This window comes from Miniopterus natalensis, chromosome 14 (genome assembly GCF_054644295.1).
Source record: "Miniopterus natalensis isolate mMinNat1 chromosome 14, mMinNat1.hap1, whole genome shotgun sequence".
Lineage (NCBI taxonomy): Eukaryota > Metazoa > Chordata > Mammalia > Chiroptera > Miniopteridae > Miniopterus > Miniopterus natalensis.
Window position 1 is genome coordinate 19807446 of NC_142094.1, and position 19667 is coordinate 19827112.

At 52.8% G+C, this 19667-nt stretch overlaps 2 protein-coding genes across 15 annotated transcripts in view; both read left to right on the forward strand.

The window, feature by feature from the left end:
• Nucleotides 1-10533, forward strand: part of CAMK2G (calcium/calmodulin dependent protein kinase II gamma) — a 55440-nt gene extending 44907 nt beyond the window's left edge. For 6 of the 12 annotated variants that reach the window (XM_087824326.1, XM_087824316.1, XM_087824318.1 and 3 more), the window contains 7 exons: nt 882-926; nt 2335-2383; nt 3602-3715; nt 5678-5753; nt 6117-6211; nt 7817-8061; nt 8539-10533. In XM_087824326.1, coding sequence (XP_087680452.1) covers nt 882-926; nt 2335-2383; nt 3602-3715; nt 5678-5753; nt 6117-6211; nt 7817-8049 — 612 coding nt within the window. In that variant the 3' untranslated portion in view covers nt 8050-8061; nt 8539-10533. The remainder of the gene's footprint in view (nt 1-881; nt 927-2334; nt 2384-3601; nt 3716-5677; nt 5754-6116; nt 6212-7816; nt 8062-8538) is intronic. The other 6 variants (XM_087824320.1, XM_087824323.1, XM_087824322.1 and 3 more) reach the window with 2 other exon arrangements.
• A 653-nt stretch (nt 10534-11186) lies between these two features.
• NDST2 (N-deacetylase and N-sulfotransferase 2) lies at nt 11187-19610 on the forward strand. 3 transcript variants are annotated; one of them, XM_087824335.1, is made up of 15 exons: nt 11187-11242; nt 11894-13610; nt 13696-15041; nt 15191-15278; nt 15580-15734; nt 15920-16105; nt 16598-16726; nt 16857-17039; nt 17132-17228; nt 17594-17717; nt 17845-18019; nt 18218-18388; nt 18487-18596; nt 18797-18899; nt 18995-19610. In XM_087824335.1, the coding sequence occupies exons 3-15, from the start codon at nt 14037-14039 to the stop codon at nt 19118-19120; spliced, it is 2652 nt and encodes an 883-aa protein (XP_087680461.1). In that variant the 5' UTR covers nt 11187-11242; nt 11894-13610; nt 13696-14036; the 3' UTR covers nt 19121-19610. The 3 variants fall into 3 exon arrangements, with proteins under 3 accessions (XP_087680461.1, XP_087680462.1, XP_087680463.1); XM_087824336.1 differs by lacking the exon at nt 18995-19610 and having other exon boundaries at nt 18218-18268; nt 18444-18596; nt 18797-18883; XM_087824337.1 differs by lacking the exons at nt 18797-18899; nt 18995-19610 and having other exon boundaries at nt 18218-18268; nt 18439-18488.
• The last annotated feature ends 57 nt before the right edge of the window (nt 19611-19667 follow it).

Here is a 19667-nt window from a genome sequence, read left to right on the forward strand (position 1 = left end):
ACCTCCCAGCCCCCGGCTGAGCCCCCAGTGGGTCTGCTGCGGGAGCCGGGAAGGTGGGTTGCTTATAAAAGGAGAGAGTAGGAGCTTTCTTGGGACCTGTACATCAGTTTTTGGAGACCTCCTTATAAAATCGATCTCAGCCTTTCCTTTGAAAAGCTATGAACAGGAAGAAGGGCTGGGGTCCCCTACCCCTGGATGGTGCTGATCGCTGGGTTTCTGGAGAGCCCCATGCTGCTCATGCTGTCTGAGTTCTCTCGGGGCTTGTCTAAGGGGCACTGTGCTCTCAGAGCTCCCATCCTCCTAGCCGGGGGATGGCTAGGAAAGAGGGAAGGGTAATTGTGCCTGCTGCTCCTGCTTTCCGTGGACCCTCGTGCTGCCTGACATGGTGATATAGGGACAGGAGCTCTGGGGAAGGCAGAGGTGGGTGAAGCAGGCAGCTCCCTGGGCTCAGCTTGCTGAGGGGGCACCCTGGGTCTTTCTGGGAGACCTCAGTCCACTCTCCTTGCTTCCTGAATACCCCTTGATGAACACTGTCGGCAGGGCCCAGCCTGTGCCCTTAGCCCTTAGCTCCTCTGGTGTACTTGACCTGTGGGTATCAGAGAAAGAGGCCCTCTTTCTCTCAGCTTCCCTGATACCTGCTTCCATTAAGTGCCAGGCCTCTCTTACCAGCCAGTGCTGCCCCCTAAATTATCTGGGGCTTCCCAGCTACCAAGGACCCAGTTAAATCAGGATATTTTGTCCTGTGAGAATGGCTGGTGGGCAGGCCCCAGTGGTCATCATCAAGGTCTCTAAGGGTACTGGGGTAGGGGTGGGGGTCCCTCAGGGGAGAGCAGTAAGTTTGTCCCCAAGGTCAGGACAGTAATTTTCATCTTCTCTCACAGGAGCCACAAACCACCGTGGTGCACAACGCTACCGATGGGATCAAGGTGAGCGGCTCCTGAGCCTGTCTCCTGCCTTCCGTGTCAGCAGGAAGCTGGTGGGCTGGGTTGCAGGTTCTGGGGGCCCCGCAGATGGCAACCTACAGGCTGTACACAGAAGCCAAGGTCTTTGCAGAGTCTAGGCTGTTTTTTATCCTGTCCTTCATGATTCTGAGCTCGGGCTCTACAGTCAAGGCAGGCCTAGATTAGACTCCTGGCCCTGGGCTACCGGACAACACACTGCTGCTCTGCACCCGTTACCTTATCTGTAAAGTGGGAATAATAGTAATGGGATTGTGAAGATTAAATGAGAATAAATGTTAGCTAGAAAAACAGAGCGAGATTATAATCAGACCCTAGGGCACTCTCCTTAGTCTCACCTTCATTCCCTCAATAATCTTATCTCCTTTCCACCACCAGTAGCAAATACGCATTGAGACAAACCGTCCATCCCTCTGGTTTACAGAAGTCACGAGACAAAATCCCTCTCCACGGGTGTGGGGGAGGCAGATAATAAACCGAAACCAAATAACCAAGATAAAATCCAGTTGTGATAAGTGCTATGGAGAAAATGGTACAAAGTAAAGAAAGAGTGAACAGGGCCTTTAATTGCGGGGTCAGGGAAGATCCTCCCTCAGGAGGTGATATTTGAACCACAGACAGGAGGAAGACAGCCAGGTGAACTCGGGCAGAGGGCCCTAGACAGGGAACTGCACGTGCGGGGCTTGGCGTGCGTCCGGAAGGAAGAAAACGATGGGGGAAATCCAGCAGAGATGAGATCCGAAGAGCAAGGGGTTGGGACCGGTGCGGCAGGAGGGGGTGGGGTTGGAGAAGCGGGCAGGGCCTGCTGTTTGGGACTTGGGTTTGCATTTTTTCCAGCAGCCACAAGAAGCTGTTGAAGGTTCTCAGCAGGGGAGTAATAGAGTCTTATGGACTCCTTGAAAAACCACTCTGGCCATGCATGTCATCGGGGGCAAGTGTGGAGGCAGGGAGGCCAGGAAGTGATTGTAGTAGTTCAGGCGCCAGGTGTCGGGAGCTTAGACTCAGGTTGTGGCTGAAGACAGGAGGTAAGATGGGATTTGTTTTGGAGGTAGAACTGACAGGTTTGATTTTAGATTGGATAATTGAGATAGGAGAAAAAGAGAAGAATCTACCTCAAATCACACCTAGGAGATGACTCTAGGTTTTAGCCCAAGTAACGGCACAGACAGTGCCACTTACTGAGTTGGGGAACACTAGGGAGGGAGTCTGGGAATTCTGAGTTTTGTAAGAGTCAGATGGCAAGGGTAGAAATAGAACTTTCTATGATTCCTACTTGTGCCTCCTGTAGGAGCACATACTCTGCTTTTGTTCTGCTTGGTTCCTTTGGTTTTCTAAGGGCCTGAATATTTAAAAACATGTTCATTTCGGCCTACAGGGCTCCACAGAGAGCTGCAACACCACCACAGAAGATGAGGACCTCAAAGGTAGGTGCTGGCCCTTGGTGGGGAAGGGACGCCAGCAGTGTCCTTGGTACTTCCACTCCAGTGGAGCACCTGCCTTGTCTGCCCCCAGAACTGAGATCAGTGCCTCCTTATACTCCAGAAGAGGGCTTGGCATAAAGCTACTTTCCGTGGACCAAGATGTGAGGCCTCTGTCTGTCATGGCTGGGCTAGGCAAGAGGTGTCTCTTCTTTGACCCCAAGTCTGGAATAGCTAAACTAGAGCTTTTCCTGAGCCTATCCAGGGCCGCGGCTCAGAGAACTGTTCCTGTTGCAGATAATGAAGTGACATCCCAGAACAGGGACACCATGAGTCCCTGCAGAAGTAGCCAACAAATATGGTGAGCCTACAAATATTAGTAGGCTGACCATTGTCTCAGTTTCCCTAGGACTGAGGTGATTCCCAAGATGTGGAATTTTCTGTTTTAAAACCGGAACAGGCCCAGCACATTGGGCTGAGTTGGTCATGCTCTTCACAAAGCCCTGGCATGAACAATGGAGATGAAGCACATTTGGCTGTGTCCCAGTGATGCTCTAAGGATCACCAGCCTAGGCTTGGGCCTGGCCAAAGTGCCAGGGGATGTGGGAGGGCATGGCAGGCCAGACCACGGGGAATCTCTGTCCTGTTCTTTGGTTTGGCCTCCTGGAATTGTTTCCTTTGCCTCAGTAAGTGACCTTAGGCCAGGTTTTCAGAAAAGATGGAGGAGTGTTGCAGGACAGAGCTGAGAGAGCATGCCCAGGGGTAGTAAGGGACACCAAACCTTTTAGAACCCAGAAAATAGCATAAATGTATAAGGCAGTAAAGAGCAGTAGCTCCAGGCTGTTGGGATAAAGGTCAGATCAGTTTAGTTCTGGTGATGCTGGCAGAGTGTGCGGCTCCTTCACTGCTGGGCTCTTGACCTTGTAGCTTAGCCCCCTAAAACATCTTTTCTGGGAGCAGGGACCCTCATACAGGCTGTGTGAAGGCTCCTCTGGAAGCCACAAGCCCAGGCCTGTGCACTTTCCTGGGGCTCTTGGCTGGGAGGCCTCTCTGGCAGAGGTGGCGGCGTGGGATGTGGTCCAGTGTCCACAGCAGCCCGAGGCGCCGCCTTGCCCCGGCTCTGCAGTGCCACGGGCTCGGGTCCTGTTCGGCTTGCTCGCTCACCTGCCTTGTTCTGTTTGTTTTGGCTGCTCTGCCTTGCCCTGCCCTGCCCTGGCTGGCTAGCTGCCCCGCTCCGCACTGGGAATGGCAGCTCGGTGCCTGAAGGACGGAGCTCCCGGGACAGAACAGCCCCCTCTGCAGGCATGCAGCCCCAGCCTTCTCTCTGCTCCTCAGCCAGTAAGTGTGAGGGAGGCACAACCTGGCTTCCATTCCCTGGCTCGTCCTGAGGCCCCTCAGGGATTTCCCCCGGAGCTGGCAGCCCAGCTCAGCTGTCCCTTTTAGTAAGCTTCGGGAGCTCGGCCTCTGCTGGGTGGGGGAGCTGATTGGAGGCGCTGTCAACCAGGCCGGGGTCCCTGAGACCAGGGCCCAAAGACATCAAGAGTGGGTGGAAGAGCATCGCATGGTGGGAAGGAGTAGAAAGTCTTGGGATCTGCAGTGAGCCAAGAAGAAAGGCCAAGTCAGAAGTCAGGTCCCAGGTGGTGGGAGCTGGGTGATGGCGAAATCGCAATAGCCGAGAAACCGCTGGGATCTGGTGTTTCCTGAGGCTCAGCATGGGGCTTGGGTGAGACAGACCTGAGTTTGAATCCCAGCTAACCTACTTTCAAAAATGTGTGAAGTTTGTTTCCTAATCTTTAAAGTGGGGATAAAATGGCCCCCACCTCACAGCATTGTTATGAAAAGTAAACGAGGTAGTAGAGTGTCTTGAAATGATGCCTTCCTGGGATGCCTTCCTGGGTTAGCCATAGCTCGTATTTACATTTTTAGTTGTGTCTGTGTAAATTATGCTTTTGTCTGCTGCTTTTCCTCCTCCCATCTGTCCTTTCAGAGTTTCTATACACAATCCTTGTCACCCATAGGGCCCCAGTCAGGTCCTGCAGACGGGTCTGGTGGGGATGGAGAGGGAGTGTGTGTGTGTGTGTGTGTGAGTGTGTGAGTGTGTGTGTGTGTGTGTGTGTGTGTGTGTGTGTGTGTGTGTCTGCCTCTAGAAAGTGGAGAGCTCCTTGGCTCCCCTAACCGCTTACTCACCTGAAGGTGCTGATGGCTGTGGGGCCCCCTCCTGGCTGTACCTTTGGCTGCACTGCCCTTGTCTAGCTGTGCCACTGGGCTGTGCTGTTCTAATTGCTCGCATTTGTCTTGCAGCCTCTCGCTCCTGTGAGGAAAGGCTTGTGGCCTGGGCCGGCATAGGGTTCTGGTCAGGGTTAGCTCAGTCTGAGCCCTCCGTTACACTGGCAGCACCCTCTGCTAGTAGTGACGCTGCCTGTAAGTGATCTGTCCATGAGCACAGGATGTCACCAGTAGTCCCTTGGCTTGGGATGGGTGCAGGCTCTGAGGGCACCAACTCTGCCTGCCTGTCAGTCTGTGCCTTGTCTTGGTTTTCCTGAGGGGCACATCCTGGCATGAGAGCTGGTATGAGATTTAGAGCTTTTTCAAGGTTTGTCCAGGGTAAACAGAGCTGTCTTTCTGGTGAGAGGCTCTGTTTACAAAGAGTGTTGATAGTTCCAAGATCCTTTATCCCAGAAAAGTCCTGTGGAGGAGATGAGCAGGCTGAAAAGAATTAAACATCCATCCTAGGGCTCTGTTTGTGCTTTGGGAGCCCTCATCCCTGGCTGAATTCTGCTCTTGAGCTGGCTATTGCCCGGGACTAGGTTCTGGACCACTGAGTGAGGGCTGGGGGAGGGGAGCATGGTAATTGAGACCTGACTGAGCCCCTTCAGGTGAGAGACATAAGCAGGTGAGGGAAGCAGCCTTATCAGGAGAAGCTTCTCAGAGAAGCTGAACCTGCTGGAGATGGGATGCAGACTCTGGACAGAGTATTCATGATGTGCCAAGCTCCTCAGCTGTTAAAGACAAGAACATTTTCTGCAACCTAGTTGTTGATGGAGAGGGAGACAAAGGCCAGAGAACCATATCTAATGGGTGGGCTTCAGGAGGAGGGGGTCGTTAGTTCTACAGACAACAGAGGAGGGATGGAGAGAAGGGTGGGCTCACTCTTCCTGCAAAGGGCCTTAAAGACAGAGAAGAGGGATGTCTTTGTCAAAGAGATCCCGGGATTCTTGAAGGACTGGGGAGGGCTCTCCGCCACTTAGGAGCTCCCAGGGCCCACGCAGGTAAATTGCTGGATTTTTTTTCCCCCCACAGTGCGAAAACAGGAGATCATTAAGATCACAGAACAGCTGATTGAGGCCATCAACAATGGAGATTTTGAGGCCTACACGTGAGTACAGACCCAATTCATTGAGGCTCAAGTTTCTCAAGGCCTTTCCCTCCTCCCCCAAAGCAGCTAGGACCCTGGGAAAAGGGAAGGCTGGGCCTTGGGCACAGCGTGTGAGTGAAACGTCGGGCCGCTAGGTTGGGAGCCCTTTCAGGTAGATTCCCTATGATGGAGGCCTCCTGTGGTGTGCTGGTGGTGGGCTGAAAGGGCAGAGCTAAGAGGCTTAGCAGGAGTACCCCGAAGATCTAAGCCATCTGGTCTGGCCCAGCTCACGGCCAACGTGCTGCAGGACAGACACCACTGACGAGGAAGACAAGTAATTCCCTTAGAAGGTTGACCAGCTGGGTTTTTTGTTTTTTTCTGCAGGAAGATTTGTGATCCAGGCCTCACTTCCTTTGAGCCTGAAGCCCTTGGTAACCTCGTGGAGGGAATGGATTTCCATAAGTTTTACTTTGAGAATCGTGAGTGGGTTCGTGCTGCTGATATACTCCTGCCTGCCCCTCACCCCGCTGCCTCTGTCCTTGCTCACCCTCTTCTTCGCAATTGCTCACTTTTCTCTCATTTGACCTGGTCATGTGCTTGCTTCTTTGTGCCCTGAGAATGGCCGTAAGTGGCACCTTTGAAGGCCCTGCTGCAGAACCCCGCGTGCCCCTTCATTCCGCAGCTGCCTCACGGCGGTGCTGGTCGCCACAATCAGGGTCACTGTGTTCCTGTAAGCCTCGCCTCTTTTTTTTCTTCTTTTTTTGAGAGAGAGAGAGAGAGAGAGAGAGAGAGAAACATCAATGTGAGAGAGAAACATTTCTCAGTTGCCTGCCATACGTGCCCTAACCGGGGACTGAACCCACCACCTTCCGGTGCATGGAACAACGCTCCAACCAACTGAGCCACACCAGCCAGGGCAAACCTCATCTCGTTTCAAGATGATTGGAAACCATTTGAGATGAGGTTGAGATGATCTCAGCAAGTGATAATGCTGTGTCTGCACATGTCACAATAGAAAACATTAAAGCCAAGACAAGCAAGTAACAGGGCACTGTTGGTGACCTGTGAGACTGGATGTTGTGGCCAGGGTCTTCCTGAATATCGAGGGAGACAGGAGTCCTGGCTGGGAGTTGGGCACTGGACAGTTTGTGGAGGTCCCGGGATAAGAAGCTGAATATTCACCTCCTCCCATCTTTCTCTCCACTCTAAGATCCTTCTTCCTCATATTTTCTTTTCCTTCCCACTTTATCCTGGGTCTTCCCCATCTTGCCTTGAATTTGATTTTGTCACTGTTTTCTCTACTACCTACCATCCTCTCCATGTCTCAGCTGCAGATGTAAGCCCTAGACTATCTAAGTAATTCTATTAGCCAGAAGCAATTCCAGAGTTTATAGAAGCTTGAGGGAAGGTTTCATGTAGCCCCTATCTAACATTTGAATTGAACTAAGATGTGAATCTCAATAAAAGCAACAATTCACAGTGTTTGCTGATAATGGCAATCTTTTGGCTTTCCCCCAGAGGATCCTGGGAATATCCTGAGCTTGGTACTTTGATGATTCGATTTGGACTTTGGACCCTCTGGGGGGGTTTTGTTTGTTTGTTTTTTTATCACAAATCAATTTTGAATATTTTAAGTTCTTGACTTTGCTCTACAGCCCTAATTGGGGACAGGCCAACCCTTATGAAATCTGAACATTAGCCTAGTAGAGTAGAAAGATCATAGGCTTTAGATAAGAGTAAGATGGTCCTGAGCTCAAATGTTACATGACTTGGGGAACTTTCTTAACCTCTTTGAGCCTGTCTCCTTGTCTTAGAATGAAGAAAATAATATCAACCAAGGAATACGGCTCATGTATGTAGAACCCCCAGCACAATGTCCGGTTAACATAGTAGCTGCTGTTATCATTGTTCCCCACCTTCCTCTTTTGGATAACTGAGGCTAATGTGATGAGGTTTCCTGGCCTCTGGAAGGTGTGTGGGGGACTTGGAGAGAGGGTGAGACCTGGAAGTGCAGGCTGGGAGGAAATGTCAGTGCCCAGGCCTGACGCCCTCCTACCTCCCCCACCCTGCCCTGTCCCCTGCAGTCCTGTCCAAGAACAGCAAGCCCATTCACACCACCATCCTGAACCCACACGTCCATGTGATCGGAGAGGACGCAGCTTGCATCGCCTACATCCGCCTCACCCAGTACATCGATGGGCAGGGTCGGCCTCGCACCAGCCAGTCGGAGGAGACCCGGGTCTGGCACCGCCGGGATGGCAAGTGGCTCAATGTCCACTATCACTGCTCAGGGGCCCCTGCCGCACCGCTGCAGTGAGCTCAGCCACAGGTGCACCTGGTGGGGGGGTGGGGAGGGGCTGGGACAGGTGGGGTCAGAGGAGGAAGAGGTGGTTGAGAGTTAGCATTGGGGGAGGAGATATGGGCCACCCCAGAGGAATGGCAAGGACTAGACAGTGTGGTTGTAACAAGTTATGCTCTTAAATCAAGACAGACTTGGGTCTAGCTCCAGGACCCCAAATTGGGTGATCTTGGATAGGTTATTTCCTTTCCCTAAGCCTCGGTTTCCTTAGCTGTCAAAAGAGGGAAAGAGTGGTGCCTATCTCATTAAGCTGTAAATAGATACTTACAAGTAAAGCATTTAGTCAGTGCTCTGCAAATGTGAGGCAATGTTATATTTAAATACTAGCTTCTCCCCCACCCTCCACCTTCTCAGGCAGACTTGGTCACGTGTATAGTGTAAGTTCCAAGAACTCATCTGTGTGTTTATTGTCCTCTGTTCTGTTACCGTGTCTATCCTGTTTGACAGGGGCATTAGGAGATCCCAGCTGGAGGTCGAACCTTTGCAGCCAGTGGCTCTGGAGGGCCTGAGTGACAGCGGCAGTCCTGTTCGTTTGAGGTTTAAAACAATTAAATTACAAAGCGGCAGCAGCCAATGCACGCCCCTGCATGCAGCCCTCCCGCCCGCCCTTCGTGTCTGTCTCTGCTGTACTGAGGTGTTTTTTACATTTAAGGGAAAAAAAAGAAAAAAAAGATTGTTTTAAAAAAAATGGAATCCATACCATGATGCGTTTTAAAACCACCAATAGCCCTTGGGCTGGCAAGAAGGCAGGAGTTTGTGTGATGCCCATCCTGGCATGAGCAGCGGGCTCACTCACCAGCCCTGAAGAGGTGAGCTTGGCCTCTGGCCTCCGTGGACTTAGGAGACCAGGCAAGAACTCTGACAAAACTTTGGGGGTCGTGATGTGATTACAGCCCCTGAGGTGGCCTGCCTGCCCCAGGTCTAGGAATGGACTTCTTCAGAATTTGCATAGGCACCTAGAATGAGGCTGCTGAGAACATCGTGGTCATCAGACCTACTTGGGAGAGAACGCACAGCTCCCAGCCTGCTGTGGAGGCAGCTGAGAAGCAGTGGCCTCAGGACTAAGGGCCCGGATGTTGCTGTACTGTTCCATTTAGTGTAGAAGGGAAGAGAATTGGTGCTGCAGAAGTGTGTCCGCTACGAAGCCGATGAGAAACCTCGTGTTAGTCTGACATGTACTCACTTACTCATCCATTTCTATAGGATGCACAATGCACGTGGGCCCTGATATTGAGGCCCAATCCCTGCAGTGGGGAAGGGGAAAGGGTTGCGCTTTGCTTCGTGTTTGTTTTCTTATAACTTAGCAAGGAGAGAGCCAGACCCTAGTCAGGGCTCCCTTTGCTGCCTTTGGCAGTTTTGTTTCTGTGCCGAGTTGGACCATCTTTGTCTTGCCTCTTCACGGTGGTGGTCCCCGTGCTCACCCTCATCTGGGCCTGGGCCCTCTGCCAAGTGCCCCAGTGGGGTGGGAGGAGTGAGGCAGTGGGATTGAGCTGATGGTTGTCTCTATGCATTCAGGCTGCCCTGAGGGCTGCCCCCCTCTTACTATTCCCTTGCTGCACGTCCATCTCTTTTCCTGTCTTTGACCCGACGGCTTTGGCAAGAAGAAGAGGTGTCCTCTTTAAGAGGTCTCTTTACTGACCAACTGACGTATAGACTTACTGCTGGACAATCTGCATGGGCATCACCCCCACCACCAACAACTGCATGTACCCAAAAGAGGTGTCCAGAACCAAGACTCCTACTTACATTCATTGTCCCTCTCTGTGCTCAAGGAGTTCCATTCCAGGAGGGAAAGATCTATACTCTAAGCAGATAGCAGAGAAGATAATGGAGGAGCAATTGGTCATGGCCTTGGTTTCCCCAAAACAACTGTGCAAGCTTGTCTGCGCAATTATTTGCACTATTGGGAGAGGTGGGTAGACCCCAGCTGCCTGGACTACCTGCAGGAGGCAAAGCTACAGATTTACCTTGGAGCCACCTGAGAAGAGAGCAAACTCACAGGTGCTGGTGCTTGGATTTAGCCAGGCTCCTCGGAGCACCTCATGCATGCCCCAGCCCCTGGGCCCTAGCCCTTTCCTGCCCTGCAGCCTGCAGTACCAGCACGCAGACACCTTCACCACGGGGTTTGGTTTTGCTGGCTTGAAGACAAATGGTCTTAGAGTTCATTAAGACCCATAGCTTCATGTGGCTGCTCCAGCCCCACTTCTTAGCATTCTTACTCCTCTTCTGGGGCTAATGTCAGCATCTATAGACAATAGACTATTAAAAAAATCACCTTTTAAACAGGAAATGGAAGGCATTTGATGCAGAATTTTTGCATGATGACATAGAAATAATTTAAAAATAGTTAGTGTTTGTTCTGAATGTTGGTAGACCCTTCATAGCTTTGTTACAATGAAACCTTGAACTGAAGATATTTAATAAAATAACCTTTAAACCGTCCCTTGTGTTACTGCTGTTGGAGACTTATGGCCAGAGGCTTAGATTTTAGCAACCTGGGTTACACGGCTTCAGATGAAGAGCTGTACCTTCCCCCACTCCCTTTGGGCCCATTTTGGAATAAAACTTCATAAACTCACCAGCCTCCACCCGGCGCACCCGGCAGGCCAGGCGAGTTTGGGGTGGGGAGGAAGGATTCGGGCCCTCAGCTGGTGGGCTCGGGCCTCGCCCCGCCCCCGGCCCCGCCCGCGCCGAGCCCCCCCTGCCCGCCCCCCTCCGCCTCTCATGGGCCGGCCCGGCTCCCCCTCCGCAGGCTGAGTGGACGGGCCCTTACCGGGGAGCGGAGGCGCCGGGCGCTCGGCAGACTGTGCCAAGCTGCAGGGAGGAGGGGTGCCCCTCTGCGGGTGGGGCGCGCGGCCCGCGGGCGCGGAGGCCGAGGCTCGGCTGGTCACTGCAGAGGGCCCTGGGGCTGCCCGGCACCTCGGCGCGCGGCGGCCCGGCCCGGCGGCGGCGGGGACCCGGGCGGCACCGCGAGCGCAGCGCGCCGCCTCCCCCCGGTGGGAGCGGTGGTTGGGCCCGGCTGCTGCGGAGCGTTCGCTCGGAGATGGCGGAGCCGCCGCGACGCGGCCCGAGGCCCCGAGAGCTGGGAAGCCGGGCGGCCCCGGGACGCGGCGGAGCCCGGGGACAGCGGGGACGCCGCCCCGCCCGCCGGGTGAGCTGCCCTTGAGGATACCCCCGCACACGGTCGCCCGCGCTTCCCCCCGCACGGCTTCCCCTCTGTTAGCCCGAGAACCACCCACGGGGGCGTCCCGCGCGGCCCTGCGCGCCCCTCGCCGCGTCCCTTCCACCCGCCTCCCTCGGAGCGGCTCCGCTGCCCTCGGCGCCCGCAGTACGCGCGCCTCCTCCGCTCGGGGCTCTCCCAGCCCGGCGCCCGCCCCGCTGCAGCCGGGCCTCCCTCAGCGCGCCCCTGGCCCCTGCCCCTCCAGTGCTCCGCGTCCCGTGCTCCCCTCTTAGCCACCTGTGACCCCATGCTCCCCCCAGCAGGGCGCCTCCATCCGTGGCCCGCCGTGCCAGCCCCCCAAGCCCGTGTCGCCACTCGGCACCCCTCCTCCCCCAGCGTCTCCTCGTCTCCCAGCGCGGGGCCCACACCCCCGCCTTGCCCGGGCCCTGTCACTGTTGCGCTCTCGCAGCACAGGCCTGGACGGCTGACCCCTTAGGTTTTACCCTCAGAAACCTCCCACTGCTGCACACGGACAGCACCCCCTCACCCCGTGTTCCTGCTTCCATATGCATCATCCCACACCACACCCTACCCCAGTAGCTCCCTTGGCACCCCCGCCCTAAATATTGCTGTTTCTTCTAGGTATGGAGCTAAAATGCAGTGGTTAAGAGCACGGGCTATGGAGCTTGACGAGCCTGACTTTGAATCCCAGTTTCTCCACTGACTGAGCTGTGTGATCCCGGGCAAGTTACTAAGCTTCTCTGAACCTCAAATTACTCATCTGTAAAATGGGAATAATAATAGTCTCTACCTCTTACCTACCTCTTAGGGCTGGTGTGAGCATTAAATATATGGGAAGCTCTTAGAAGGATGTCTGGCAGAGAGTAAGCTCTCAATAAATTAAATGTTAACTGTTACACTTAATTCACCCCAAGTATCCACTTCCCCTTAGTGACTTCCCACTACTGTATTTTCTCCAGCTTCCTCTGATTCTTAGAATTCACCCCTTCCTATCACCCTTGTTTGGTTTTTTAAATCGTCACCAGAGGATATTTTTTCCATTGCTTTTCAGATAAAAATGGAAAGGGAGGGGAGGAGTCATCATTGTGAGATCAACTGGTTGCCTCTCTCACAAGCCCTGACTGGGGCCAGGGATCAGAGCCTGAAACGGAGGCACCTGCCCTTGGCCAGAATTGAACCTGGGACCCTTCAGTCTGCAGGCTGACGCTCTAACCACTGAGCCAAACCAGGCAGGGCTCCTGTCACCTTTTGATTCTCTCCCAGTTCTCTTTTCATGTCGGTTTTACCCAGGCCAAAGCTGAACTATTCTGAAGTCCTCTCTCAATTCTGAAAGACCCTGTCTCTGCCTAATTCCTCCGAGATGTATATGTCTGGGAGTGGGTGGCAGAGAGGAATTGCCAGCCACTGACCTTACTAGTGAGTAGCTAAGATGGGGAGAGTGACAATAGAGCTTCTAGAAGCAGTCATTCTGTTTAAGAAAAAAATCTCAAAAATTAGGTCTCCTTAAAATTTTTCCAGTCACACTGACCTCCTCCTCTCTCTTGTTGGTTGGATGTGACTTGTTTCTGTCATCTAGCCCCACTCAATTTTCTGTTTTTATAACAGGACTCAATCCCTCATCTCTCTCCAGGCTAGCTGAGGACTTCCTTCTGAGCTGTTCATGGATGAGGGTATAGTACCACCTGGGCTAATTTAGGAAGGAGAACTGGAATGGACTCCGCCTTCTGGCTTCTCTTAGGTCCCAGTGATGTGGCCCACTCTGGGTCTACATTTTTGTCATCTCTGCTAACACTGGCACAGGTGGGCTGAAAGGCTGAGGATGAGTAACTTTTCACAAGCGATGGAAAAGAGAGTCCCCAGTTTCTGGGTTTGGAGGCTAATAGAATGATTAGCTGGTACCATTTCTCTTTCCTCTTGAATTCCCCACCATAGTGCCCACCTGACTGCAAGTTTGTTAATGCTGTTAGCCTGTGCTGTTGAGTTTGATCGATGAAGAAGATTAACAGACTCATGAGTTTCCTCTTATCTGATATTTCGTTGGAGCACGGGACTTTTGGGGCTTTCTGTCCCCTCCTTGCAAGACCAGAGCTCCTACTGGTTGGCCAACTGCCTGGTCATGGGCTGGGAGCTCCTTTCAGAGCAGGTTACTTTTTGGTTTCCTGGGCTGTTTGACCTTGAATATACTGCTTCAGCTCTGAGCTTAGCTCAAGGAGGAGAATTTAGACAGTAGTCTAAGAAGGGGAACAACTTCTGAAGCTAAGGTATGAGACTCAGATTATGCTGTTCTACAGGAGCCTTTTTTTTTTTTTTTTTGAGAACAAATCACCCTGAGTAGAAGGTAAGAGAAATGGGGTGAAGAGGGTAATGGATTAATGACACAGTTTCAAAGGGAGAAATAATCCATCAATTTTTCTGTCTTACAGATAGGAAGGGCAGAAATTGTGAACTTTGCTGACCTCTGATGTGAGGAGCTCAAGCAGGACCAAGGGTGGAGCCTGGCTAGATTTGCATCCTGAAGCTATGGGCCAGGGGGCCATGGTGACCTGACACCAATGGACTCTGTCCAGTTGTCCCCTATCGCCCCTTCTACCTCCCCTACCCTACACTAAGGGAACTTGCCTTCACCTCTTCAGGGAACTGACCCTGAGGGGATCCCTTTCCCCTGTTTTCCTACCCACCCACCCTCCCAAGAGAGCCCTAGCCTATACAACTCCTACCTCCCATCCCGTGAGGCCGTCCCCATCCCTGCCTCCCCTCCCCCGCCATGCTCAAGCTGTGGAAGGTGGTACGCCCAGCTCGACAGCTGGAACTGCATCGCCTCATACTGTTGCTAATTGCTTTCAGCCTGGGCTCCATGGGCTTCCTGGCTTACTACGTATCCACCAGCCCCAAGGCCAAGGAACCCTTGCCCTTGCCCTTGGGAGACTGCAGCAGTGGTGGGGCAGCTGGCCCTGGCCCTGTACGGCCTCCAGTCCCACCTCGGCCTCCCAGGCCTCCAGAGACAGCTCGAACAGAACCTGTGGTCCTTGTGTTCGTGGAGAGCGCATACTCACAGCTGGGGCAGGAGATTGTGGCCATCTTGGAGTCTAGTCGTTTTCGTTATAGCACTGAGCTGGCACCTGGCCGAGGGGACATGCCCACACTGACCGATCATACCCGTGGCCGCTATGTCTTGGTTATTTATGAGAACCTTCTCAAGTACGTCAACCTGGATGCCTGGAGTCGGGAACTGCTAGACCGGTACTGTGTGGAGTATGGTGTGGGCATCATTGGCTTTTTCCGAGCCCATGAGCATAGCCTACTGAGTGCCCAACTCAAGGGCTTTCCCCTTTTTCTGTACTCAAACTTGGGGCTCCGGGACTACCAAGTGAATCCTTCTGCTCCCCTACTGCATCTCACACGCCCCAGCCGCCTGGAGCCTGGGCCATTGCCTGGTGATGACTGGACCATCTTTCAATCCAATCATAGCACATATGAACCAGTGCTTCTTGCCAGCCTGCAGTCAGCTGAGCCCCCTGTGCCCGGACTGGTGCCTCGCCGGGCACGGCTTCCCACTGTGGTACAGGACCTGGGGCTTCACGATGGCATCCAGCGGGTGCTCTTTGGCCATGGCCTTTCCTTCTGGCTCCACAAACTTGTTTTTGTTGATGCTGTTGCGTACCTCACTGGCAAGCGCCTTTGCCTGGACCTTGACCGCTACATCTTGGTAGACATTGATGACATCTTTGTGGGCAAGGAAGGTACCCGCATGAAGGTGGCTGATGTTGAGGTCAGTCTTTTTCCTTAGAGCTTGACTCCCTTGATTTTAAGCTTGCCATAGGTATACTCACTGCCCTTGCCAGGTAGGAAGAACACTGATTTTTCTCCTGCTCTGTTTGCTGTCTTCTGATTTCTTGTGTCCCTGGCTACTCTTCCCAGGCTCTGTTGACCACCCAGAACAAACTCAGGACCTTAGTCCCCAACTTCACCTTCAACTTGGGCTTCTCGGGCAAGTTCTATCATACTGGTGAGCTTATTCCCCAGCTCCTTCAGCATATCAATCTTAGTTTGGTCTGTTTGTTAACTGTCCTGTGTTCCTAGTAGACAAGTTGGGGAAAAGGGGCAGGATTTGGGGTCAGAGTGCTGTGAGGAGCTAGTGATGGGTATGAATTTCGGTTAGCACGGATGGCAGAGGGCAAGTTGTCAGGGAGGCAAATAGCCATCTTAGATGGGCAGGTGTCCCGAGGATGGAAGGTGGTCAGTGTTACAGAACAAAGGAGGGCACAGGGCCTAACTGGCTGTGTTCAGTGGTCAGTGTGCGGTCACAGGGACAGAGGAGGAGGACGCAGGGGACGACATGCTGCTGAAGCACCGCAGGGAGTTCTGGTGGTTCCCCCACATGTGGAGCCACATGCAGCCCCACCTGTTCCACAATCGCTCTGTGCTGGCCGACCAAATGAGGCTCAACAAGCAGTTTGCTTTGGTGAGGCCCTTGGATTTCTTCCCCATACTTTTCCTCAGAGATAATGCTTCCTTTTCAACCTTCCCCTCATGGGGCATCCTTTCCCTGCCCTTTCCATTTTACTTCCTCTGGGGGCATCCCCACCCTCTTTACCCTCTATTCCCCAAACCTCACCAGGTCCTGGTGAGAGTCTATGCCATTCCCAGGAGCATGGGATTCCCACGGATCTGGGGTATGCTGTGGCCCCTCATCACTCGGGCGTGTACCCCGTGCACACTCAGCTCTATGAAGCCTGGAAATCTGTGTGGGGCATCCAGGTGACCAGCACTGAGGAGTATCCCCATCTCCGCCCTGCCCGCTACCGCCGTGGCTTCATTCACAATGGCATTATGGTGAGGGACTGCCAATACAAACTTGAATTGAACCCCCACGTTTTGACAGCCTCCAGGCTGTGTTGATCTGTGTCTTGTCAAGTGCCAGTCCAGTTCATCCACATAATAGGGCGTAGAAGGGTGTAAAGTCCTAATGCACATAGTAAGGGTTTTATTGCTGTAACTCCAGACTGAGTCCTCCACAAACCCAGAGAATCCTAATGCCTCAGGACTTCTGTCCTTTATTTATTATGCCTCAGTTTACCTTTCTTTTTTTTCAAAAAAAAAATATATCTTTATTGATTTCAGAGGGAGGAAAGGCGAGGGAGAGAGAGAGATAGAAACATCAATGATGAGAGAGTCATTGATCGAGCCTACAACCCGGGCATGTGCCCTGACCGGGAATTGAACCCTGAATCGCCTGAATCCTAGGTGGATGCTCAACCGCTGAGCCACGCCCGGCCAGGCTGCCTTTCAAAACTCATCTATCTCTGTTGCTTCTTTTCCCTCCAGGTGCTGCCACGGCAGACATGTGGCCTCTTCACTCACACAATCTTCTATAATGAGTATCCCGGAGGCTCTCGTGAACTAGACCGGAGCATCCGAGGCGGAGAGCTCTTTCTGACAGTGCTGCTTAATCCGGTAAGGTGCCAAGAGGAAGGGCTAGAAGATTGGAGAGCCAAAGTGTTTGCAGGCTGGGACCTTGGCTCACCAAGCCTGATTCTGAGGCGGGTAGGCTCTCCGACTCTGACATGCAGGCATCCCATTGCAGATCAGCGTATTTATGACCCATCTGTCCAATTACGGAAATGATCGACTGGGCCTGTACACCTTTGAGAGCCTGGTGCGGTTCCTCCAGTGCTGGACTCGGCTGCGCCTCCAGACCCTTCCTCCTGTCCCTCTTGCACGAAAGTACTTTGAACTCTTCCCTCAAGAGCGAAGCCCCCTTTGGCAGGTACGGGTGGGGCTCGGGCTGACCAGAGACATGATGGGGGCTGGGGTTGAAGAGGAGATTAGGACTCATCTGATTCTTGGCCTCACCTTCAGAACCCCTGTGATGACAAGAGGCACAAAGATATCTGGTCCAAGGAGAAAACCTGTGATCGGCTTCCCAAGTTCCTCATTGTGGGACCCCAGAAGACAGGTGAATCATCCTTAGCCAACTTCTCTTCCCCTGCCTTACAGCTAAAGGATGCTTTGGCCAAGGAACTCCCTTCTCATACCCACTCACATTAATCCAGTCTCTTGAGACAGTGATTCTTAACCTTGATTGTATATCAGAATCATCTGTAGAATTCTTGTTTTAAAAGATCCAAAGTGATTCTGATGTAGTCAAGGCTGAGAACCACTATTTTAACCCTTCCCTGGGCCTCAGACTTTCCTTCTCTCGTTCTAGTTTTGCCAAAGGGGATTTTACTACCCAGAGTGGTTATTTTCTCACCTCCTTCAAGCTCATGTTGTTGAGCTGGCTTCTCTCCCACAATGGCCTGGACTTTCTTTCCTGTTTAGGGACCACAGCTATTCACTTCTTCCTGAGCCTGCACCCAGCTGTGACCAGCAGCTTCCCTAGCCCCAGCACCTTTGAGGAGATTCAGTTCTTCAACGGCCCTAATTACCATAAGGGCATTGACTGGTGAGAGTGGGACCGCTTGGAATGCTTCTCAGAGGACCACTCCCTCCCCCCAAAATACCCTATTCCAGCTTCCCCTGTACAGACACCTGGCCCTTTCATTTTGCCTCTTTCCTTTGCTACTTCCTAGGTACATGGACTTCTTCCCTGTTCCTTCCAATGCGAGCACTGACTTCCTATTTGAAAAAAGTGCCACCTACTTTGACTCAGAAGTTGTACCACGGCGGGGGGCTGCCCTCCTACCACGAGCCAAGATCATCACTGTGCTCACCAACCCTGCTGACAGGGCCTACTCCTGGTACCAGGTGAGCCTGAAGCTAGGGACACATTAGGGCTTGAAGGAGCGAGGTGATGACTGGTAGAGAGACAGAGAGGAATAAGAGTAGGGAAATTAAACTGGTGCCTTGGGGAAGGGTGTCTATGCTATCTGTTCACCAGACCAAGAGCAGGACAGAATAATTGTCAAGTCACCAATCCCTTCTCTTCCTATTCCTGTCCTTCAGCACCAGCGAGCACATGGAGACCCAGCTGCTCTGAACTATACCTTCTACCAGGTGATTTCAGCCTCCTCCCAGGCCCCTCTGGCACTTCGCTCCTTGCAAAACCGCTGTCTTGTCCCTGGCTACTATTCTACCCATCTCCAACGCTGGCTGACTTACTACCCCTCTGGACAGGTACAGTCCCCTAATAGCCCTCATTGGGGTCCCCCTCCTCTTCCCTTCAGCCCAGAGGCTTCTAAGAAATACAGCAGTAACCACATCCCTGTCCCTAGTTGCTGATTATGGATGGGGAAGAGCTGCGTACCAACCCAGCTGTTTCAATGGAGAGCATCCAAAAGTTCCTGGGTATCACACCCTTTCTGAACTACACACGGACCCTCAGGTGGGAGAGCATGACCCAGGAGAGGAGGATGGGGGGGAAATGGGGAAGCAGGTTGGCCATGTCCATTTGGAAGAGACATGAGTGTACCCTGTCTCTCAAGGAGAGGCAGTTGTCCCTGTGGGCTGGGAGAGGTAGTGTACATTTATAGGGCTTGGGTTTCTTTTCTCCCTGCCTACTAATCGCCTCTTCCTGTTGAGCAGGTTTGATGAAGGTAAGGGATTTTGGTGCCAGGGACTTGAAGGTGGTAAGACTCGCTGTCTAGGCAAAAGCAAAGGTCGGAGGTACCCAGATATGGACACTGAGGTAAGTAAATTCTGGGGCAGGTTATCCCTCTCCACCTCTAAGATCTGATTCTTTGTCCCACCCCTCACCATTTCTGCCTTCACTTTTCTCCTCAGTCCCGACTCTTTCTTACGGATTTTTTTCGGAACCACAATTTGGAGCTGTCGAAGCTCCTGAGCCGGCTTGGACAGCCAGTGCCCTCATGGCTTCGGGAAGAACTGCAGCATTCCAGTCTGGGATGACATCCCAGCCTATGTACCAGCAAAAAAGCCCATTTTCCTAAGGGGCAAGCCCAGAGCAGGGCCCATAAGGGGGATTTGAGTTGCCTGGCCCTTCCCCCTTCTACCTCAGTGGCCCCCAGGCCTGGGATGGCTGAGAAGGGAAGGGCATCCCTTTCCCATAACTCTGGGGTCTAATAAAGGGGCTTCCCTTGACATCCCACATCATGGTACTAGCCACCTTTGACCCATGGTCTTAGAAGCTGGGGAGGAATTAGAGGCAGGGTGTAGAGGAACATTTTAATCAAGTGAATTCCCTCTTCATCCCCAAAGTGTAGCTATACCTGGCTATGGGAGGGACTCCTTACTGTGGGATTAATGGGATCTACCTGTGGCCTGGCCTCCTTAATGTCATTCACATTGAATGGGGATGAGGTCTGACAGTGGCTCATGGAGCTGAGTATGAGCCCTAGCTGTGGGCTAGAAATGTCCTTAATAAACATCCTTATTTTTCTGTTTTGTCTACCTCACTGGAGTGGGAGAAACCTAGATAAAGCAAGTATCAGAATTT